This window comes from Theropithecus gelada, chromosome 11, assembly GCF_003255815.1.
Source record: "Theropithecus gelada isolate Dixy chromosome 11, Tgel_1.0, whole genome shotgun sequence".
NCBI classification, from domain to species: Eukaryota; Metazoa; Chordata; class Mammalia; order Primates; family Cercopithecidae; genus Theropithecus; species Theropithecus gelada.
Window position 1 is genome coordinate 38,727,707 of NC_037679.1, and position 25,694 is coordinate 38,753,400.

General features: G+C 38.0%; 1 protein-coding gene across 1 annotated transcript in view; it reads right to left on the reverse strand.

The window, feature by feature from the left end:
• Window positions 1-2,838: 2,838 nt before the first annotated feature.
• Window positions 2,839-25,694, reverse strand: part of PAWR (pro-apoptotic WT1 regulator) — an 88,986-nt gene continuing 66,130 nt past the window's right edge. Inside the window, exons 5-7 of the mRNA XM_025400854.1 lie at window positions 11,419-11,566; window positions 8,945-9,049; window positions 2,839-4,058 (exon numbers count right to left, since the gene is read on the reverse strand). Of these exons, the coding sequence (XP_025256639.1) occupies window positions 3,972-4,058; window positions 8,945-9,049; window positions 11,419-11,566 (340 nt within the window). The 3' untranslated portion in view covers window positions 2,839-3,971. The remainder of the gene's footprint in view (window positions 4,059-8,944; window positions 9,050-11,418; window positions 11,567-25,694) is intronic.

Here is a 25,694-nt window from a genome sequence, read left to right on the forward strand (position 1 = left end):
CCATGTTTAGCACTAACTTTTAACATGTTAAAGTTCTGATTCCTGAATGTTTTTCTCACTTAATATATTCCCTCCAATGACAAGTTGTTGTGTTTGGCTTCTTATGCTGAAAATATATGCCTGAATCCTATAACAAGTTATTAACAGTATCATGAATAGTTATTAAATAAATGCCAGCACTGCATGGAACTTACTGTCACCAACTCAGAACCATAAAACTACACACATATGCACAAAAAAAAAAATCCCAAAGAGACCTATCATTGTACATATGAATACTGTCCAGGGTATCAGATCAATTATCAAATCCAAGGTCTCTGCTGTTTTGTCTTACGGTGTTGAATATATGAATGCTTCTCTATTACACTGACTTTTTTGTATTATTTTCAAGAAATTATTAACTGGATTAAAAATCTTACACTTTTATTTCTAATTATAAAATCCAGATTAATCCAGAAAACACAAACCACATGTAACCGAGGTAGGTTTTTCACCTTAAGAATACATTGATTCTACCACAATTTAAAATTTTAAACATTGAAGAAAAAAAAAAAAGACTACATTGCTCCATATACCTGCCTCTGGTACTTAATTTTCTGCATTTGAAACTACTTGAACAAGTGTGACAGTGCTAATCTACTATATTTAGTAAATCCCTTAGTACCTACAAATATACACCCAAAAGCCCTTTCCCCCTTCTCTAATGGTAACTGTTGTATAATAAAATTGCCAACAACTCTAGAAAGATGAAATAAAGATTACTGTAGCAATCTTCAATTAATTCATTTCAGAAATCAAGGAAGCAAGTCATGTTCATTTTAAATATGACAAACTTACTATTTTGAAAATGAGCTCATAAACACATTAGAACTTTGAATGTGCTTTATTATGCCACAAATTCCCAGATTTAAGAAATAGTATTTCTGAACAGGAATAATAATTTCACAAATACTATCACTTTATTGACAATAGACAAGTCTTTTAGGGTAGTGCACATGTACTTAACATCTACCTTCTAACAATCTCAACACTTCTTATAAATTTTCAGGGGAAACTGCAGCAGATCCTACTTTATTTTTCAATGGTTAGTGTAAAACTCTATATGTAAAATAAATACGTATTTTAAGGAGATGGGAGAAGGACTGCATGTGAAATGCTTTGCCTAAGTTGTAAGGCTCCTGTCTTTACACTATCATTATGTTAACAAGGCCAAAATAAATCACTGCTAGAAATGTTCCCCCCAAAATTCTTAAAACAGCTCAGTCTTTAAAAGTATTTAATAATTTTTTTTTCTTTTGTGAGACAAAGTTTCACTCTTGTTGCCCAGGCTGGAGTGCAATGGTGCAATCTCAGCTCACCAAAACCTCCGCCTCCTGGGTTTTCAAGCGATTCTCCTGCCGCAGCCTCCCAAGTAGCCGGGACTACAGGCATGCGCCACCATGCCCGGCTAATTTTGTATTTTTAGTAGAGTCAGGGTTTCTCCATGTTGGTCAAGCTGGTCTCGAACTCCCAACCTCTGGTGATCCGCCCACCTCGGCCTCCCAAAGTGCTGGGATTACAGGCGTGAGCCATTGCGCCCAGCCTAATTGATATAATTTTTTAAAGTGAAATTAAGTGTTCCTTTATTTACATATGAATTAAATGGAAAATACAAAGTAATTTTTTTAATAAAACCCCACATACTAATATATTTTAAGGTTGGATACTAACAGCATTTTCACAAGATCCAAAGTGTGGATGAGGAACTAGGAAATAAGGACATGTGTGGCACATAACTAAGGGTAACTAAAGAAAGGTGAGTACCTCACAACCAAAAGCAGCTAACTATGCCTGGCATACCACCCTGTCATGTGGGCAGCAGATCACTGTTCCCATGCTGGGAAAGAGTCTCCAAGAAGGGAAGCCCTTATGCAGTAATTCTGCAACTATATTAAATTTGGTAATCTAACATTAAACTTTTTCGTGAGCAGTGAATACACACATGGTCATATAAAAACCGCCCTGGAGACCAGGTTAATTATTAAATAAACTAAAAGGGGAGAAATGCTGGTAGATAAAATTATGTCAATTCCAGGGTTTTCAATGGAATAAAGAAACAGCAGCAGCTGCTTCAAAACTAGGCTATGATCAGAAACCTCAGATGATAACCTTTAAAAATTCTGGAGCCCAGAGTCTAAAGCTAAACCTACATAGGAGCTACAGCCAGGGAGTTCTTTCTTTAAGTTCCTCAAGTGAGTCTGATGATCGGCCAAGCTCAAAACTTCTGAATTGGGGAAGGGAGAAAGCCAACCTAGGTAAATGTAGAGACTTTTAGAATTCAACATTTGGGCCAGGCGCGGTGGCTCACGCCTGTGATCCCAGCACTTGGGGAGGCCAAGGCGGGCAGATCACAAGGTCAGGAGATCGAGATCATCCTGGCTAACACGGTAAAACCCCGTCTCTACTAAAAATAGAGAAATTAGCCGGGCGTGATGACGGGTGCCTGTAGTCGCAGTGACTCGGGAGGCTGAGGCAGGAGAATGGCATGAACCCAGGAGGCGGAGCTTGCAGTTAGCCAAGATCACGCCACTATACTCCAGCCTGGGCAACAGAGTGAGACTCCGTTTCCCAAAAAAAAAAAAAATTCAACATTTGATACTTATCATTTACTCCACATTTTCCCCCAGCTGTCTCACCTTCTCTATTTTTCTAACAGTGAATAATAAAAGGGCTTGGCAAGTGAAGGAGAAAGTCAGTAGAGTACCCAAAATGGATTTGACTATATTCAAACCACTTTCACATATTAACTAGATAAAAGGATATCATACTGCTATTTGAAATTCAATCATCAAGCAAAAATGTCATAATGTCATTGTATTTTAAGGGAAGGAGGGGTTCTTAACATGAAAATGTAATACAAAAACAATTCTAATAATAATATTTAATACAAGAGAAAATTTGTATAATTCTTTAGAAGTAATTCTGTTTTTAAAATTTCAATGCTAGGAAGAAAATTCCTTAAAATTGAAATAGGGGAATATTCTCTCATATGAAAAAACTGTATTTTAGTACTATTTCTGCTTACATATTGTTTTGTATAAATGTTTTAAGTATGAATAACATTTTGGTTTTTATTTTAGTGTGCATGCTAATATAATAAAAATATGGATTTTTTTCTCCTACACTGACTTTGTACACTTTCCAGGCCTGAAGAACAAACAACTTTTAAAATATCCTATGTTCACTTGCAAACCTTAGAACAATAAAAAAAAAAGTAGTACCTACATAAGAAATTTTACATTAAAATTAAAATTGTATGTTTTTCAGGAGTTAAAGTGATTCAATTTTTCAATATTCAAACACAAAATAGTAAATTTTTTCATTATAGCACAATTCAAGTATTCTCTTAAATTTATATTTAATCGACTAGAACATGACAGTGACTTTGTAAGAGCTTTCCTTTTAAAAGGATACTGTTACACAAAAGTATGACTCTATTACTCTAAATGCTTAGAATAAGTGGAAAGAAATGACAGTAGACAAAAACCTTTATGAGTGAGTCATCAACACATAAAAGGTTGCACACATCAGTAATAAGGCATGTGTAGGTAATATCCCAAAAGTATTTAAACTCATGTAAACAAAGACTATGTATATTCCTAAGGGAGAAAAGGTACTACCAAAGATGAAATATATTCAAATGGCTGTGACTTTAAACCATGTATTAGTTGAATACCACACAAAACCAAAAAGGTATTACCTATCATTTAATAACTGAAAGGTATTACTTATTTGTGAGATAAAAGGTTGATGCTTTTTTTAAAACCAATAATGAAAAAGAAGTATTTTGAAAACAAACATCCATTTTCTAGAAATAAATATACATGCTTAGTTATTTTAATGTATTGCAGCATAGGAATATTGTGCTAGCATTGACCATAACATTCAATCAGTAGTTTAAAATATTTTTTCCTCATTGAGTCTTGAATCTTCTACCTGGTCAGCTGACCAACAACTTTCAAAAGAGTTTTATTTTCCTGCTTTAGCTGTTCATTTTCATCTTCTATGTCATCTAGGTCCTTAAGAAAAAAAAAAAAAGATACTTTAAAAATACTTCAAAATATTTGATGAGAGATGAAAACACTTAATATACATTCAAAAATAATTCATACAACCAATTAATTTTGAAATGAGGGTAAGCTCTGAAAACAACTTTAGATGTAATATGTCCCACCAAAAATGAGCATCCATTACTTAAATCTTCATTCTTATAACAAGTCTATAGGCCAACTCTTAAAGATCTTTCAGTTTTTCTAAGGAAGCCAGAAGTCAGAACTTTAAAATTGTGAATCTTCCAATTTTCAATCATCATAAATAAGTTAGTGTTTTAGCTAAACTCCACTTCCCTTCCCTAAAACTGAGGCAAAAAAAAAAAACTATCCATGCAAGCCATATGTGGTATTGAGCCCTAGGTTGCAACTTTGTATCAAATGAGGCATCAAAAGGTGCAGGTACAAGTTCTAGATGCACTCCTATCACTTTGTCTGATCTTTAAAGGTGTACAATGGGGATAACACTCTGGGGAGGCGACAAAACTGAGGCCTACAAAAAAGGGGATCTGGAGTATAGAGAGTTGATCTGGATCAATTTATATGTTGGACTTTTCTACGACATTTTGAAGCAAAGGTTTTAGCACTAAAAATAATTCAAAGCCACTAAATTAAGTATTCGCTCTCCAGCTTTAAAAGCATATGATCCACCTCTTTTTTCCCTATACTAATCCTTGTCCCAAATACACAACCATCTGGTTAAAAAAAATTCACCATAAGTTTTAGTTACAAGAAATGTTATTTCAAGACAGACCCTTTACTGTTAAAAAAGCAGACATTTTTAGATTTATTCTTGCAGTTTAAAGTTTGATGTAATCAATTTGAATCACTGCTATATAGTATAAAAGCTTTCTAATACATTTAATATATTGCCTTTGGATAATTAGGTAAATTATTTTAAAATTTACAAGATCAGAATTTGCATTTATTTACAAACTAAATGAATAATGTTGGGAAACATTTGTTTAAACAATAAAAAATATGGGATTTCTAAAATTACCACAGTTGAAATCTACCTAAAATTTAGAATTAAATGATAAAACATATTCATGTACCATTATTAGATTATAAACTCTATGAAGGCAGGGGTTTTATTATTCTTAAGGCCCACAGTGCCTAAAACAGTTCAAACCCATTAAAGGCATCAAAAATATTTGTAGAAACAGGTTGGGTGTGGTGGCTCACACCTGTAATCCCAGCACTTTGGGAGGCTGAGGCAGGCGGATCTCTTGAGGTCAGGAGTTCAAGACCAGCCTGGCCAACATGCTGAAACCCCGTCTCTACTAAAAATACAAAAAATAGCTGGGTGTGGTGGCTCATGCCTGTAATTGGAGCTACTCAGGAGGCTGAGGCAGAAGAATCACCTGAACCCAGGAGGCGGAGGTTGCAGTGAGCCAAGATTATGCCACTGCACTCCGGCCTAAGCAACAGAATAATGTAATCAAAAAAAAAAAAAAAAACCCCAAAAAAACACACCTTTTCCTGTCTGCCTATACACCCCAAAGAAAATAAATCCTTCTATCAAAAAGACATATGCATGTGTATGTTCACTGCTGTGCCATTCACAACATCAAAGACATGGAATCAACCCAAGTGTGGTACATATATGTCATGGCATACTATAAAGCAAAAATAATAATAATAAATATTTGCGGAAACAGATAACCTACAGAATCAGAGAAGATACTCACAAACTATGCATCCGACAAAGGTCTAATATCCAGAATCAACAAGGAACTTAAATCAACAAGCAAAACACTATACAATCCCATTAAAAAGGGGCAAAGGACATAACAGACACTTCTTAAAAGAAGACATATGGCATGGTGTATGTAATCCCTCACACCTGTAATCCCAGCACTTTGGGAGGCTGAGTCGAGCAGATCACTTGAGGTCAGACCAGCCAGGCCAACACATGGTGAAACCCCATCTCCACTAAAAATACAAAAATTAGATGGCCGTGGTGGCACATGCTTGTAATCCCAGCTACTTGGGAGGCTAAGGCAGGAGGATCGCTTGAACTCAGGAGGCAGAGGTTGCAGTGAGCTGAGATTACTCCACTGCACTCCAGCCTGGGTGATAGAGGAAGACTCTGTCTCAAAAAACAAAAACAAAACAAAAACACAAAACAAAAAGACATACAAGCGGCCAAGAAACATGAAAAAATACTCAGTATCACTAACCAGAAAAATGCAAGTCAAAATCACGAGATACCAACTCACAGCAGTTGTGACGGTTAATATGAAGTGTCAACTTGATTAGCCAGTCAAAAATTGCTGTTAGTAAAAAGTTAAAAGACAACAGATGCTGGTGAGGCTGCAGAGAAAAGAGAATGCTTATACACCGTGGTGGGAATATAAATTAGTGCAGCCACCGTAACAAGCAGTTTGGAGATTTTTCAAAGAACTTAAAACAGAACTATCACTAGACCCAGCAATCCCATTACTGTCTATATACCAAAAGAAAATAAATCTTTCTATCAAAAAGACATATGAATGTGTATGTTCACTGCTGCACCATTCACAATATCAAAGATATGTAATCAACCCAAGTGTCCATCAATGGTAGATTAAATGAAGAAAATGTGGTACATATATGTCATGGCATAGTATAAAGCCACAAAAAATAATGAAATCATGTCCTCTGCAGCAACATGGATAGAGGTGGAGGCCAGAATCCTAAGCAAATTAACTCAAAAACAGGAAACCAAACACTGCATGTTCTCACTTGTAAGCGGGAGCTTACAAGTGAGAGCTTACACTAAGCACACATGGATACAAATATGGGAACAATAGACACTGTGGACTACTAAAGGGCAGAGGAAGGTGGCATAGGTTAAAAAAAGTTACCTGTCAGGTATTATGCTCACTACCAGGGTGATGGGATCTGTATTCCAAACCTCATAATCACACAATACTCCCATGTAACAAATCTGCACATGTACCCCCTGTATCTAAAATACAAAGTAAACATTTTTTTTTTAATTTAACATTTTTAAATTTTTTAAATTTAGAATTTCTTAGATCAAATTCTAACACCAATATAGGAGTACTTGTATTTTGAGATGGGAGTCTCGCACTTTTGTCCAGGCTGGAGTGCAGTGGTGTGTCTTGGTTCACTGCAAGCTCTGCCTCTCGGGTTCACGCCATTCTTCTGCCTCAGCCTCCCGAGTAGCTGGGACTAGAGGCGCCCATCACCACGCCCGGCTAATTTTCTGTATTTTCAGTGGAGACGGGATTTCACCGTGTTAGCCAGGATGCTCTTGATCTCCTGACCTCGTGATCCGCCCACCTCAGCCTTCCAAAGTGCTGTGATTACAGGCGTGAGCCACCATGCCCAGCCATAGGAGTACTTGTATTGGAACCAAAGATGAAAAGCAGTCCACAAAAAGTAGAAAGACTTAAAATACCTGAAGTCAAATACTGGCTCAGCTGATTACTCTATATGACTTTGAGCAAGTTAAATTCTGAGTTCCACTGTCCTCATATACAACCTATAGTTAATGCCTCAGAGCTTTATTAGAACAAGTCGGCATATGATGAAGCCTCTCTCTTTTTTCTCCTTTCATGGTTGGAGTTGAGACTGGATAGTGGATTTGCTACAGTTTTCCCGGAAGCAGACTTATTCTTTCCTCAATCTTAGCCAAAAGCCTTCTAAAAGGCAAAATTATGGAGTCTCTTCTCATCACTGTTACCTAATAAGCAACTACAACTGCTTCTAGCAAATAAATTCTGGGGCTGAAAACAAAAAGGAGAGTTAGCTACAAAGAATATAGGGCTAAGGCTAAACCTAAAGTTGGGGATGCATTAAGTACAACTGGAGAAAAAAAGTGAAGATACACAGACATCTGGAATTTCTTATAGTGATAAAGTGCCAATTTCAGGGCCAGGCACAGTGGTTCACGCCTGTAATCCCAACACTTTGGGAGGCCGAAGAAGGCAGATCACTTGAGGTCAGGAGTTCGAGACCAGCCTGGCCAACATGGTGAAACCCCATCTCTCCTAAAAATACAAAAATTAGCCAGGAGTGGTGGCACGTGCCTGTAGTCCCAGCTACTCGGGAGGCTGAAGCAGGAGAATCACTTGAACCCGGGAGGTGGGGGCTACAGTGAGCTGAGATCGCACCACTGAACTCCAGCCTGGGCAACAGAGAGAGACTCCATCTCAAAATAAATAAATAAATAAATAACAACAATAACAATAATAATAATAAAGAGTACCAATTTTACTTTTTCTTTTTGTGGCGGGGGGACAGAGTCTTACTCTTGTTACCCAGGCTGGAGTGCGGTGGCACAATCTTGGCTCACGGCAACCTCCGCCTCCCAGGATCAAGCGATACTCCTGCCTCAACCTTCTGAGTAGTTGAGATTACAGGTGCCCAACACCATGCCCAGCTAATTTTTCATATTTTTAGTAGAGTTGGGGTTTCACCATGTTGACCAGGCTGGTCTCGAACTCCTGGCCTCAGGAGATCTGCCCTCCTCGGCCTCCCAAAGTGCTGAGATTACAGGTGTGAGCCACCGCGCCTGGCCTATTTTAGTTATTTCTTGAGGCAACTCTCTGCCAGTGCTCTTATGTATGGTGGTGACAAAGCACCTGTCACCTCCAGACTTTAACAAAACACAGAACAAATCCATAAATCAGTCTACCTCCGAAAGAATAAAATTAAGTGAGCTAAACTGGTAACTGCCCAAAGGAAATCAGTTTTTGGAAGAAAATGATACTTCTTACTAATTATTATTTCACTAACAAAAGAACAAAGTGAATAATGCAATTAATAATTTCTTCATATTTATATATTTTCATCAAATTGAAAAAAAAAAACCCTCTAAACCTGAAATATGGTGAAATACTTACTCTATTTAATAAATCAATTTCTTCTTTGAGTTTTCCAATCATTTCCTCTTTATCTTGCATCAGTCTCACAAGTCTTAGGTTTTCTTGTCTTTCTCGTACTACTTCCTGGTAGACACAATTTAAAAAACAGTAATTAGGAAGTAATTGGTTATTTATAATATTCCTAAATGGCATATATCTGCCAAGTTTGGTAAAATATCTTACATACATGAAGATTTCCAATGAATTCCTTAAAATATTTGGTGAAGGAACAAAGATCCCACCACAAAAGGAGAATGAGGGGAATATAGGAGCTGTTAGGATGCTCCTGAGTAAAGCTATGTTTATACAAGTCTTTAACAAAACTAATGTAATAGACTCAATGATTTAACTTCATGTGAGTGTGTATGTATGTGTGACAGTGTTTCGCTCTTGTCACCTAGGCTGGAGTGCAATGGCACTATCTCGGCTCACTGCAACCTCTACCTCCTGGGTTCAAGCAATTCTCCTGCCTCAGCCTCCCAAGTAGCTGGAATTACAGGTGCACGCCACCATGCCTGGGTAATTTTCATGTTTTTAGTAGAGATGGGGTTTTGCCATGTTGGCCAGGCTGGTCTTGAAATCCTGACCTCAAGTGATCTGCCTGCCTCAGCCTCCCAAAATGCTGGGATTACAGGCGTGAGGCACCGTGCCCGACCTGTGATTTAACTTCTTTAGCTTATCACCACTGTAAGTTATGAACTACCTTATTCTTTAATGGGTATCTTGTTTGAAATAATTCAAAATTAATTTTTATTAAAAATACAAGGTTTAAGAAAAGGAGATGGCCCAATAGAAATTCTAAACAGAAAAACAATTATCCTAGTTTTACTTCTGGCTCTGCCAGTTAACTGATAATGGATAAAAAGAAGGAACTAGGCCGGGCGCGGTGGCTCAAGCCTGTAATCCCAGCACTTTGGGAGGCCGAGAGGGGCGGATCATGAGGTCAGGAGATCGAGACCATCCTGGCTAACACGGTGAAACCCCGTCTCTACTAAAAAATACAAAAAATTAGCCGGGCGAGGTGGCAGGCGCCTGTAGTCCCAGCTACTCGGGAGGCTGTGGCAGGAGAATGGCGTAAACCCGGGAGGCAGAGCTTGCAGTGAGCTGAGATCCGGCCACTGCACTCCAGCCTGGGCGACAGAGCGAGACTCCGTCTCAAAAAAAAAAAAAAAAAAAGAAGGAACTAAAGTAGATTACTGACTTTTAATATTTTTTTCTTTAAACAATGCAATACCTTTTGCAAAGAAATCTTATTTAGAATCCAAGGCATTGGACTTGCTCAGCCACCTTGGGGGCAAAAGGGAAGCAGAGCTCAAAAGGCCTTGCCCAGAACTTGGCTTCTTTCCTACTAAACCTCCTAGAGAGCAATCAACCATTCATATCCCTTAGCTGCTGCCAACTACTAGCAATTCAATCCAAACTCTTGTGGAACTCATGGGCAACTCCCTTCAAAACTAGTAGATTGCATATTACTGAAGTTTTTAATTTAAAATTATGAAATAATAGGCTGGGCAGAGTGGCTCCCACCTGTAATTCCAGCACTTTAGGAAGCTGAGGCGGATGTATCACCTGAGGTTAGGAATTCAAGACCAGCCTTACCAACATGGTGAAACTCTGTCTCTACTAAAAATACAAAAAAAAAATTAGCCGGGCATGGTGGTGCATGCCTGTAATCCCAGCTACTTGGGAGGCTGAGGCAGAAGAATCGCTTGAACCTAGGAAGTGGAGGTTGCAGTGAGCCAAGACTGCGCCATTGTACTCCAGCCTGGGCGACAAGAGCGAAACTCTGTCTCAAAAATAAATAGATAAATAAAAATAAATAAAATTATGAAATAACAATTCCAAGAAGAAACTGCTGTTAAAGCTTAGAAATGTGACCTCAAAATAATCATAAATGTTATAAAATAGAAACAAGTTTTAAAAATGAAATTTCTTTATATAACATATAAATGAGATCTTTAATAATATAGAGAATAATCTCAAGTAAAACAAAACACATTGTCAACAATTACAAAAGTATTCAACACCATTGCTAATTTTAGGGGTTGAATGTCAGTGGCACAAACCTGAGACCCTACAGTTAATAAATTTATGCCAATAGTCATCTGACTTGTACAGAAAGACACTTTTAAACAGGCATATTCTTACACAAAATTGTTTCAAACATCAAAGATGGACCTAATTCAGATTTACTCCTGTAATTTCTGAAGTGAGAAATGAAAATCTATTCAGACAATATAATAAATACACAGTAGTATATATTTGCCAGCTCAGGCTTCTAACCACTTCAAAAACAAAGACTTTTAATACATTAAAGGTAACACTTGGCAGAATAGAAGCGCACATATTAAATATTAAGGAATATTATTTCCTTTCTCGCTCAGCTGCTATGAAACAAAAGAATTCTAATGGTATATTAATTTTATCAATCTTAACTAACTTATAATCCATACCTTTTCAAGATCTTCAATTTTCTTTTCCAGTGTGCTACTTGAAACCAGATTACCTGAAACATTTGCATCCCTGTTGTATCTAGGGAACCCACTTCTATCTGTTCGAGAATATCTACTTGAGACATCTTCTTCAGAGACACTGGTTGTGCTGTGGAAATATAAACATTTTATTAAGATCCCTAGTATTCAGTAAGAAAAACACCAAGAATATTTTCTATTCAGCTTAAAAAATTAACATTCCCCAAGGACATATGGCTATAGTAGCAACTTATTTGTAACTGTAGAAGTTAATCACTATTCCAACACAATGAAAAAGTGTAAAAGTAGCATTAATTCTTTCAACCATTATCTACTGAGTAGGTATTAAGTAATGACTGAGTAGGTGTTAAGTAATGAACACTGTTCTGGATACTGAAGATGTAACAGCGAACACAAACGTGGACTCTGCCCTTGATAGAGCTTTTGGTTAAAAGGGAATATAACTAATAATAAATAAAGCAACATGATCAGTAAAACAAGGTCAGTGATGGATATTATGAGAACTATGATAGGACAGATCTCCCAGATTTTTTTGAGATGGGGTCTCACTCTTGTCACCCAGACTAGAGTGCAGTGGTGCAATCACAGCTCACCACAGCTTTGACTTCCTGGGCTCAAGCGATCCTCCCATCTCAGCTTCCTGAGTAGCTGGGACTACAGGTATGTGGCCACCACACCAGGTAAATTATTTTGTATTTTTTTTCCAGAGACGGGGTTTCACCATGTTGCCCAGACTGGTCTCAAACTCTTGGCCTCAAGCAATCCACCCACCTTGGCCTCCCAAAGTGCTAGGATTACAGGAGTGAGCACTGCGCCTGGCCTAGATCTCCCAGACTATCTGTGTTGAAAAACCACTTTCCTTCTTCAAAATTCCAATCTTTCATGGACCAACACTTTTAAAAAGTAAAATTAAAATGAACTGCTGGAAAAGTAAAAGTTAAAAAGGTCGTAAGTCCAAATGTTTCATTAGATTCAGATCCACAAAATTATAAATAGAAAAAAAGAAAAGAATTACATAAAGTGCAAATTCTCCACTGTAAGTATGCATACAGGCAATTAATACAGAAAATTGCTACCACACTGATAATTTTGTCATGCTATAATTTTAATTTAATCAAAAGTTGTAAGTAAAACAGCGATTCCTTAAACACCAATTCATGCCCTCTGAACAGCTCATAGTCAGTATTTAAAGTTTTTAATGTAACAAATGAGTTTGCTTCTTGTTTGCCGTATTATTACTCCATTAAAAATTACCCCCAAACTTACACACATTTCTTATCTCAAAGTTCCCATTGGTCAGGAATTTAGAAGCAGCTTAGGTGGGTGATTATGATTCAGGGCTTCTCATGAGCTTTTAATCAAGATGTTGGTTGGGACTTCAGTCATCTGAAGGCTTAACTGGGCTGGAGAATCTGCTTCTAAGCTCACTCACATGACTGATGACAACGGCCTCAGTTCCTCACTATGTTGGCCTCTCCACTGGCCTGTTCACCACATGGCAGCTGGCTTCCAGAGACAAAGTGACAGAACAACTGAGACAGAAGCTGCAGTGTCTGTCATAACGCAACCTCAAAAGGGACATACTATCACACTGACCTTATTCTATTGTTCACACATATCAACCTGGTATATTGTGTGAGAGGATTATACACGGTGCAAACATTAGGAGGTAGGGTTCACTGGAGGCTATCGTGAAAGCCAGTTACCACATTTGTTAATTAATCTATGTTGGACTGATGGCAATGCTACTCAACAAGGGATAATGTATATCTAAACTACTTCTGTGTTTTAATAGCACTCAGAGAAAACAGTCTCAAATGACAGAAATTGGAGTGATTTTAATGCAATTTCAACAAGCTTGGACATTCATTTTTAAAAACTTTTGTCTCAAATGCAGAAAATTTGCTTTTCAAAATTTGTTTTCAATCCTTTACTGACTTGTATCCATTTCCAATAATTTATCCAGCAAATTTACAGTTAAATCTAAAGTGACTTCTGGTTTTAAAAAATTGATTCCTCATCTATGAATTTCTTACCCATGGATTTTCTTGTGATAGAAAATAAAAGTGTCCTATCAAATGTCTAAGGTATTTGATTGTAACTTTTTCAAATGTGCAATATCAAGATCACCATCTACTTTACTGATAGTTGTTACTATATTGTTGTACCATTTATAACAAGCTAAGGTAACTTTCTCCTCAAATATCCAAATTTCATTTTTGTCATCTGATCTTATCTGCCATTGAAAAGCCTTCTGGGCTCACTGCAACCTCCACTTCCTGGGTTCACGCCATTCTCCCGCCTCAGCCTCCCGAGTAGCTGGGACTACCGGCACCCGCCACCATGCCCGGCTAATTTTTTGTATCTTTTAGTAGAGACACGGTTTCACCCTGTTAGCCAGGATGGTCTCGATCTCCTGACCTTGTGATCTGCCTGCCTCAGCCTCCCAAAGTGCTGAGATTACAGGCATGAGCCACTGCGTCCGGCCTAATTTTTCTATTTTTAGTAGAGACAAGGTTTCACCATGTTGGCCAGGCTGGCCTTGAGCTCCTGACCTCGTGATCCACCTGCCCCGGCCTCCCAAAGTGCAGGGATTACAGCATGAGCCACTGAGCCCGGCTGACTGAAATTCCTTCTTTGCATGGAAAGCTAAGATCACTTAAAAAATAAACAAAGAATGAGGCTATCAGACAATAAGTCTAACTCACATATTTGAAAAGCTGGGGACCAAACTGGTTTCTTATCTTGCAAAAACACCAAGAGTTCATCCCAAAGTTCGAATACTCTTGACTGAAAAGGTTGCTTTGAAGACCAATGTACACCCTAGCATCTGATAACAGTTGATCAGCTAACTCCCAAACTACAGTATCTAATTTTTTAGAAACCTCAAATTTAATGAATTAGTGTTTAATAATTCACACTTTTAGTGAACTATACTGTGAATTCAGCTGATATAGCAAGAACATCATTTAGTTCAGCTGACAAAGCAAGACTTTCTCAATGAAAGAAGCAGGACACCGATTTACATTCTGGTACAAGCTTCAGCATGTTTTTCTTATCACTGTGCCTGCATAATTAGAAGATACTCCTACAAAAGTAAAGCAAAACTCCAAACCACATTTGCTGATACTGTAACCCTTTGCAAGTGTTATATAGTTTAGAGCAAGCTGTATTTGTCAGCAATGAAGGTGAAAAAGAAATCGTTACTTCCTATGTTAGCAAAACCAATGTGTTCATCAAATTGTAACAAAAATTCCTTTGCTATCCTTATTTGTCTGAGAGTTAGTTTTCCATATCACCATCCTGTCCCTAAATACATCAAGCTATGGTGTTGCTGGAAAGTGGTACGGGAACTATCTTCTTTACTACAGATTCATCCAGCATTTCCAAGCAAACATATTTTGTCTTGTCATTTGTATGCTTTTTTTTTTTAATACTAGCAACCTCAAGTGAGACTATCAGAAACCCCAAAAATACTAATGATTACATGTGAAATCCTGAACATCTGCTCCAGTCATCTTTGTAATATTCTTTCAAATAATGAACTTGGTTTTGAACATATTTGATGAATTGGTTTTGAACATGTCATGCCTACAACTGTCATGCCTACAACTACCAATTAAATTTTGATCATTTTATATTGTTTAAATAGCCAGTGTACCTCTAAACAATCCACTTTGGTTTTAGCACTTTGCCCATCAATTATGGCTAAAAACTAAACATAAGACACACAGTACTTTCCAAGAAAACTAGTACAAATTCTTTTGATTTGTATCTCTTTGAAATTACTTCCATCATCATCATCATTTGGTTTACTACTGCTATCGCATTCAAAAAAGTGTATCTTTGTCAATAAAGTCCAGTAAAGCTTGTGTTGTCATCAGTAAATCAGACTTATAAATAATATAAATTTTGCTTCCAGGATTTAACTACTACTTGTAAAAGATAAAATTCAAAAGAATGAAAAAGAGTTTTACATTTTTTAATTACTATATATTTTTTAATTATTTATGGGACAAGAATAATTAAAATTAATGAGATTTTAAAAATAAATGCTTTGTTTTTTGGCAGGTGGTGCGGGGGGATACAGGGTCTTGCACCGTCACCCAGGCTGATGTACAGAGGTGTCATCATGGCTCACTGCAGCCTTGAAACTTCAAAACTCCTGGGCTCAAGTGATCCTTCCATCTTAGCCTCCCAAGTAGCTGGGACTACAGGCATATGCCACCATACCTGGCTAATTTTTTTTTTTGTAGAGACGTGTCTTACTATGTTGACCAGGCTGGTCTCAAACTTGTGGCTTCAAGCTATCCTCCTGCCTTGGTTTTGGGATTATAGGCATGAGCCAGCCACATTTTATTTAATTCTTATACATTTTAGGGTTACAAATGACTAACTTCAAAATGTCACACATTGTAACAGTCCTGCTGTGCTTGATTAGCATGCAACCCACCACTGCACTTGAACAACTCTATATCCTGTTCACAGAGTAATCCACTGATCATGCACTTGGATGTGATGATGACAAGTCAAAATGCAATTCAAGTTGTGAAATGCTTATTCTCAAGTTCTTTTCTTGTCTTAGATTGATAACAAACAGTTCAAGGACTACACTTTGGGTACCACTATGTTAAGAGAAGGCTGAAACTTAAAAAGGAGGAGAAAAATGTGCAAAAACCTAGAAACTGTAGCCCATTTGAGAAGCAGAGAACTCCAATATGGCTAAAGCATGGAGTGTAAACTTAAGAGTAATAATAAATATGAGGGTGAAAAAACAAGCAGGAAACCTGAATTTTTTTTTTTTTTTTTTTTTTTTTTTGGAGAGACAGGTTCTCACTCTGTGGCCCAGGCTGAAGTGCAGTGGACAATCATAGCTCACTGTAAACTCAAATTCCTGGGCTCAAGTAATCTTCCCACCTCAGCCTCTGGAGTAGCTGCATGTGCGACCATGCCCGCTAATTTATCTTAATTTTTTTTTTAGAAGTTAGGTCTTGCTATGTTGCCCAGACTGGTCCTGAAGTCCTGGCCTCAAGCAATCTTCCTGCCTTGGCCACCCAAAGTGCTTGGAGTAGAAGTCTGAGCTACCACGCCTGGCCCTGAAAGTTATTTTATGGAAGAATTTAAACCAAGGGTCTCCAAATATTATTCACAATTACATACCCATGTTGGTATGTATGTTTATTTATCTACCATTTTTATAGGATTTACAGTATGACAATATAAAATAATCATCTGCATCCCAAAAATACGGCATAAGAAAAAGACTAAAATTTGTTTTATTTATGGTACAAAAATTTGTTCTCACAAATATTTTAAATTAAAAATTGAATATGCTTCATCATTTCTGAAGATCTTAACACCATGTGATAATAGAGATTCAAAGATCTAGTTCTAACATCAGTTTGAATATTTGATTTTTAATGGCTATCAAAGCAGAAAGGGATGCCTTACAAAAAAATGAGAATTTTTTTAAAGTTTCACTTAAAACCTCAAAATCAGCATAATTTTTCTTAATTCATGATTTTGTATATCTTAACAGCTGAAAAACAATGTGATCTTATTTGCAGTTAGACACTTGATTTTCTCCATAAATTCCCTAATCCCAGACTTGCACATTTTGTAATAAACTAGATAACTCATAAATCCACATAGATGGACATTCAAATTATAGTACTGGGCAACATGCAGAAAGTGAATAAAGCATGCTTCCCTCAGGACACCTTTAGTACAAAATGACCATCTGACATATAGAGCAAAGAAGGAATGACTAAATAACTATTACACAGTAGTAGCTTTTAAATATTAATGCCTTAGTGTTTTTCAAATAAAAAGGTAAATATGAATAAAAGTTCCAATATTTTCCTCCTGCACCCTAGCAGATTATCTTGTATATCACCCTGATTCAGATTCCATTTAAAGGTAACGGTAAGCCATTAAAGCAGGGAAAGTTACAGTATCATTTTTATAAAATATATTGGAGATGAGCTAAACGGAGAGAGAGAGGCCAATGTGGAGGCTATTGTAATCACCTATGTAAAAAATGATGGTATCCTAGATTGGTGTGATGGCAATGAGATACTCAGAAGATAAACTCAACAAGGCTTGGTGAATGAATGGATATGGGCGAGATAGGGGAAAAAAATGTGTGTCAGAAATAATGTCCAGGCTACTGACTTGAGCAAAAGTAGATGTTGATGTCAACTACTGAAATCCATCAGGTTTCACAAGCTTACTTTTGAAAATGCTTAGTTTAGTACGCTTCTGAGATAGATATCTAACGGCAGATATTTAATAGCTGTTGATTATATAGGTATGGAGCTAACGATCTGGAGTCTTCAGCATTATGTATAGATAGTAACTGAAGTCATTGGAGTGAATGAAATTTCTACCACAAGTACACAAAACCAAAAGAGAATAAAGTCTAAGATTAACAGCTGAGTAGGCTTAGCATAGTGGCTCACACCTGTGATCTCAGCACTTTGTGGGGCCAAGGAAGGAGGACTATTTGTGGGGCCAAGGCAGGATGACTGTTTGTGGGGCCAAGGCAGGACTGTTTGCGGGGCCAAGGCAGGACGACTGTTTATGCCCAGGAGTTCAAGACCAGTCTGGACAACATAATGAGACCCTATCTCTACAAAACCAAAAATAAAAAATTAGTCAGGCATGGGGGCATGTTCCTGGAGTCCCGAGCACTTGGGACTTGGGAGGCTGAGGTAGGAGGATTGCTTGAGCCCAAGAGGTTGAGGCTGCAGTAAGCAATTACACCACTGCACTCAGCCTGGGTGTCATGGTGAGACCCTGTAAAAAGAAACAAAAACAAAAAAAATCAAGTAATACCAATACATAAAGAAGAGGTACAGGAAAGAAAGAACTACAAATAAGAACGGGTAATACCAGCAAAGTGGTAAAAAGAAAATCAACAGAGGCAGGTATCACTAAAGCCATACCATATTATCAAAGAAGACCATTAGAAGCATTTTAAAGGACCTGTTTTACACAAAAAAAGAAGTCCAACTTTCTGCATCCATCCATGACCTTTTAAGTAGGAACTATAATGCTGACAGCTACAAACAAAGCATCCAGAAACATGGATGTCCATTAGTAGTCATGTATTTGCTTGATGAACAAGTTTAAAACAATATTTCAAAAATGTTTAATTTATTAACAATTTTTAAAACCTTCCATCTTAGGCTTGTCAATACATAAACGGCATCATTATGCAATTTTTTTTTTCAGACAGAGTTTCACTCCTCTTGCCCAGGCTGGAGTGCAATGCCACTATCTCGGCTCACTGCAACCTCCACCTGCAGTCAAGCAATTCTCCTGCCTCCACCTCCCCAGTAGCTGGGATTACAGGCACCCGCCACCATACCCGGTGAGTTTTTGGTATTTTTAGTAGAGATGGAGTTTCCCCATGTTGACCAGGCTGGTTTCCAACTCCTGACCTCAGGTGATCCGCCCACCTCAGCCTCCCAAAGTGCTGGGATTACAGGCATGAGCCACCACACCTGGCCTTCATTATGCAAATGCAAGGAATAGTGAAAAACAAGATCAGTGCTTCATTCCCAATATGTATTATGTTTTTAGGAAATACTGTCATAATTGTGAAGATTTGTGTTGCTTGATCTTATTGCCAAATTTAGCTGTTTAACCTATGTTAAAGGCCAGATATGCACAGTGCAAAATACTCAGATTAAAAGGCTGCTTCATTAACTCCAAAAAGTTTTTAACATTCTGTTTATGAATGTTAACATAAATCTCTAATATAATCCAAAAAGAATCCTCCCTCCACTCTTAGCTACAAAGACATGAACTATAATGCTCAGAAAAGGGAAAAGAAACGGTATCATCAAAAATAAATGCCACCCCTTACTGGAAGTTTTCCCCCTCTGGGAATTTTTGCATCTTATGTAGAAACACCAGGGGGTGTTGTGTTGGGGGAAATTATGCTATTACTCTAAAACTATCATGAGAATGAGATTGGCAGCATTAAGAGATTACAGCTAGAGGAATTTTCCACTAAAATAGACATTATAAAGCTTTAGCAATGAGAAGAAATACAAGACTCAAGGGTAAATCCTACTTTTAGAATAAGTATCAAATATTTAGAAGTACAGGATATATTCTGAAATTCCTAAATAACCAGCAACTACATGACTGGCTTCCATCCTTTTAGTGTCTTTCACTGCCCTATTCTCTTCACCCTCTGCCACTCTCACTCTTCAAAACAGCTCCTTGCTCTGTTTATCTCTCTTCTTCCTTCAAATACAAACATACACATAAGCACATATGCCAACAACTAAAAATAAAAATCAAGTCTCATTAAACTCTCATAACTCTTTATTAAAATTGACACATATTTATTATAGAAAACAGAAAATACAAATGAGAGTAATTCCACTAACCCAGAGATAATGTCCATTAACATTTTATAACATATTAGCAAATGTTTAGCCTTCTGGATTAGATTCCTTTTAAAAATCTTAGGAAAAATATTTATCTTCTCCCAGAAAAATAAACAATATCTTCTTTTACACAGAATTTTAGCAGTTTATCATATGAATAGTTCTCAGATAATACTTAATGATACTTTGTTTTGTATCATACTTTTTTGTACTATGCTCTCTCCTCCATTTTACATAAACAGGTAATAATTTTCTTATATTTTTCTATAGCATCATTTTAATGGCTGCATTATAACTCTACAGCAATATATTATAGTTTTTAATCTATCTCATTATTAAAAATTTAAGTTGTTTCAGTTAGGGAATATCATACATACTCATTTCTGGTATATTAAATATAGTGAATTATCCTAAAGAGATCAAATACATGTGGCTGCTCAAATTTCACCACCTGAGAGCTAGACAAGTCCAGAAAACACTCTCCAAATATAGTTTATTATATACAGTAGAAACAGCTAAAATTATACATTCCTTATTATCATTGACTTAACATAGGTGTCCTAAACAGCCAAGCATAGTACTCTGCGCCTTTGAACTATTCAATAAATATCTGACATATAATGTGTATATATATATATTTTAAAAGCCTTCAACTAAGCAATACGAAAAATTTCTGTGTACTAAGAATAAGGGTCACACAAAAACTTGTACATGAATGTTCACAGCCTATTGTCTATTATATGTATATTTCGTATTAGTCAAAAAGTGTAAAGACTCTAACATGTCCATTATGTTAATCCAAATGGTAAAACATAATATAGTACATCCATGCAAACTACAATATGGAATCATCTTGAAAAAATTATGCTTAGTAAATGATGAGACACAAAAACCCACATACTTGGCCAGGTGCAGTGGCTCATGCCTATAATCCCAGCACTTTGGGAGGCCCAGGAAGGCAGATCACTTGAGACCAGGAGTTCAAGATCAGCCTGGCCAACATGGCAAAACCCTATTCTACTAAAAATACAAAAATTGGCTGGGTGGGGTGGTGCCTACCTGTAGTCCCAGACAATTGGGAGGCTGAGGCACAAGAATCACTTAAACCCGCAAGGCGGTGGGTTGCAGTGAGCCAAGATCACACTACTGCACTCCAGCCTGGGTGACACAGCAAGACTCTGTCTCAAAAAAAACCAAAAAACCAAAAAAACAAGAAAGCCATATACTGTATGATTCCATTTATCTGAAATATTCAATATACACAAATCTATAAGGATAGAAAACATACTACTGGTTGCTGGGGGATGGGGCAGAGGAAGAATGGGTATGGAGTTTCCTTCATGGTAGAACAAATTTTGGAACTAGACAGCAGTAATGGTTGTGAACACTGTGAATGTCCTAAATATACTGAACTGTACACCTTAAAAGGGTGAATTTTATGGCATTTGAATTACATCTCAATGAAAACAGGGAACAGTATGATCAGTTAAGTGATGAATTTCCAAATAAATGCACAAAATGCACTTAAAATGACACCAAATATTATTACATGGTTTATTTTTCATTATAATGAAGAAACTCTAGATGTTGTTAGACTTCCTAATTCAGAACAAGTTATTTTCTGACTTTGTACTATAGCTAAAACAAAGTAAAGATCTGAGTGGATCTGTGAAACCTAGAGCCATATATCCAGAAGTTACTTTTTGGGAAAAAATAAATGAAACGCTATCTTAAAAAGAAAAAAAATCTAGTTACTGGTACCATCCAGTCACTTGGAATTTAAATAAGCTAATCAAACTACCACACTGTACCTATTTCCTACCCATGCTAGGCAAATTAACATTACTACCATGAGGTAATGCAACATATGCTGACACAATCTGCAAATTACCTGTTTAATCTCATACAAGTCATTACACTTCACTGTGCCTCAGTTTACTCATTTGTAAAATAAGAATAATAAAAGCATCTCCCTAGGACTATCAAGGAATTAGCTGAATGGAAAGTACTTTGAATAGTACCTGGTACACAGTAATATTATATAAATATTAATAATACTTATGACCTAGAACCATCAGTCCACAAAATGTACAAGAATCCCCAATTTATTTTAAATAATCATTTTATGACTTTCATGTACTGTTTCCAAATCTATTAACTAGAAAGGTCAATGCTATTGCATGTCTGACAGCATTGGGTAAAATACAGAACATATTCTAATATAGAAATAATAGATTTTGCCAGGCGCAGTGGCTCACACCTGTAATCCTAGCACTTTGGGAGGCTGAGGCAGATGGATCACTTGAGGTCAGGAGTTTGAGACCAGCCTGGTCAACACAGTAAAACCCCATCTCTACTAAAAATACAAAAATTAGCCAGGCTTGGTGGCACGTGCCTATAATAGTAGCTACTCGAGGGGCTAAGACAGGAGAATTGCACCACTGCACTCCAGTCTGAGTGACAGGGAGGGAGGGAAGGGAGGGAAGGGAGGGAAGGGAGGGAGGGCAGGGAGGGAAGGGAGGGAGGGAGGATGGAAGGAAGGAAGGAAGGAAGGAAGGAAGGAAGGAAGGAAGGAAGGAAGGAAGGAAGGAAGGAAGGGAAGGAAGGAAGGAAGGAAGGGGAAAGAAAGAAAGGAAAGAAGAAAGGAAAGAAAGGAAAAAAAGAAGGAAAGGAAAGGAAAGGAAGAAAGGAAAAAGAAGGAAAGGAAAGGAAGGGAGAAAAAGGAAAGAAAAGAAAAAAGAAAAGAAAAAAGGAAAGAAAGAAAGAGAAAGAGAGAGAGAAAGAGAGAAAGAGAGAAAGAGAAAAGATCTTAAAAGGAATAGATTTCTTTAGAAAGGGCCATATATAGCCCAAGAAGACTCGCTTTCTTCAACTACTGAGAGATTCATTTGGTCGTCTTTAGTTTGGATTTCTCACCTTTAAAGAATCTGGCTGATTTCTGGCCAGGTGCACTGGCTCACACCTGTAATTCCAGCACTTTGGGAGGCCAAGGCAGGCAGACCTCTTTAGCCCAGGAGTTCAGGACCAGCCTGAGCAACACAGAAAAACCCCGTCTCTACAAAAAATTTTAAAATTAGCAATTTAATTTTTAATTTTTAAAAATTTAAAAATTAGGGTGTGGTGGCACATGCCTGTAGTTCACAGCCACAAGGCTGGAGGATCACCTAAGCCTGGGAATTGACGGCTGCAGTGAGCCATGATTGCACTACTGCATTCCAGCCTGGGCACTGGAGTGAGACCTTGTCTCAAAAACAAAAACAAAAAAGAATCTGGCAGATTTTTCTGGTTTTGACCCTTGACCAACAAACCAAGGAAGTTTGTGTCTACTTGGTGGTTCTCAAAACAAGAACTACTGGTTAAAACGATGATCATGGTGAAACCCTGTCTCTACTAAAAACACAAAATTAGCCAGGTATGGTGGCACATGCCTGTAATCTCAGCTACCCAGGAGGCTGAGGCAGGAGAATCACTTGAACTCAGGAGGCGGAGGTTGCAGTGAGCCAAGATTGCACCATTGCACTCCAGCCTGGGCGACAAGAGCGAAACTGACTCAAAAAAAAGAAAAAAAAAAAATCATTAAGTTCCATTTAGGAAAAAAAGTTAACATTGTTGTGTTGCAACATCTTAAATCTTGAATGAAAACTATGTCTAAATCAATTATTCATCTCTAAACGAACAGGTTCTAATCGGTTTCTTATGAAAGAGCTTGAGAATGAAGTTGAGAACTAAAGGTCTTAACTGGCTATCCCCAACCTTTTTGGCAACAGGGAGCAGTTTCATAGAAGACAATTTTTCCATGGACCAGGGGGATGGCAGGGAGGATGGTTTTGGGATGAAACTGTTCCACCTCAGATCATCAGGCATTAGATTCTCATAAAGGAGCATGTAACCTAGATCCCTCGCATGAGCAGTTCACAATAGAGTACGTGATCCTATGAGAATCTAATGCTGTTGCCAATCTGGCAAGAGGCAAAGCTCAGGCAGTAATGCTCACCTACTGCTCACCTCCTGCTGTGTGGACTGGTTCCTAACAGGCCACAGACAGGTAAGCAGTCCACACCCCGAGGGGTGGGGACCCCTGGCTTAAAGTATTTCACAGTGTCTCAAATTAAATGCATTTATGTTATGTAGAAGTCTTACTTAAACAACAGCAAAGATTTAGTTTATGGAATCATCTACACGGAGTTAGTTCTGCTATAATACAACATAAGTGTTTCTAAAATCACTGTGTTATGCAAAAATCACTCAATAAAAACATGAGGAGCCAGGCATGGTGGCTCACACCTGTAATCCCAGCACTTTGGGAGGCTGAGGTGGGTGAATCACTTGAGGTCAGGAGTTTGAGACTAGCCTGGCCAACATGGCAAAAACCCATCTCTACTAAAAATACAAAAATTAGCCAGCCATGGTGGCAGATGCCTATAATCCCAGCTACTTGGGAGGCTGTGGCAGGAGAATCACGTGAGCTCAGGAGGCAAAGGTTGCTTGAGCCCAGGAGGTAGAGGTTGCAATGAGCCAAGATCATGCCACTGCACTCCAGCCTGGGTGACAGAGTGAGACTCCACCTCAAAAAAAAAAAAAAAAAAAAAAAAAGGGTGGGGGGAATTATACAGAAAATGGGGTTGGCGGACAATGTTCTAAAACTTCATCAGTGACACATTATAAAAGATAGTAGCCTAATATAAAGTGGTAGTACAGTTTTACAGGTTAAACAGCTAAGAAATACATAAATACGGCATTTTATCTTGAAAAAGCAGTGAAGTTTCCTTATAGAAGCTGGTTGGCAGCAGAAGGGTTGCAGCTTATGGGTTAATATGAAATGTGAGAAAGAAGATATCTGAAATTAGACTGGTAGTTGTAACATCACATGTGGAAGTGATAGGGACAGGAGGCAGGAAAATTCTGGGCAGAAGAGGATGGTACTGGTGAGGGTCCGACCCTCAATCCTTGAACTGTGGCCCAAAATGAGAACATGCATTCCTGTTGTCTTGCTTGAATGTTGCCTTTTCCAAAACCACCCATGGCCTGTTCTGCTCCCCATCCTGTGCCCATAAAAACCTCAGGCTCTGCCACCAGAGAGAGGAGAAGAAGAGAAGAGGAAAAGCCGTTTGACTTCAGAGTAATGGCTTGACAGTGTTGCTCCAGGGAAAGATTATCTTCCCCCTCCATCCCCTTTCCAGCTCCCCTTTCATTGGCAATATAATCCTCAATATTCACCACCCTCCAATTCGTTCATGTGACCTGATTTTTCCTCGACACTGAAGGGTGCAAATGCTAAAGGCTGTCATACTGACCCTATGCTCTTGCTAGCAGAGAGCAACTAACTGCCTCACAAGAAAAGGCAGAGGGCCCACTGAACTGTTTAACACTTAAGCCGTCCATGGACAGAAAAGCTAAAAGAGCACTAACTATAATACTCCTTCTGGGACTTCAGGGGTAGTGGGCATCCCCCTAGATACTGCCATGGAGACAGTACAGAATTCATTCCTGCCAGCGACCAAAAGCACTCACCCCAGCTCTTGCACCTGCTCACCTGTGCTCCCCACTCCCACAAGGAGTAGAATGCAGTGGGTTTGAGTGAGTGGAATTTGCCCCTGCCCCACCAAAGCGCCTGGTTAGGTCCAGTACCTGTGCACTCCAGTTCCTGCCTGCAAAGGGGCCAGGGAAACTTTCCTGCTTCAGAAGCAAAGCTGTAGCTCATACTGAGGTACCTGGTAGATGTTTGCCAAGAATGCCTGAGAGACTTTTGTGTATTCAGTTGAGCTGGGTAAGGTTTTCAGCATTTACCTAGCATTTCTGGTGAACAAAACTGTGCATAAGCAAAGGTGAAAT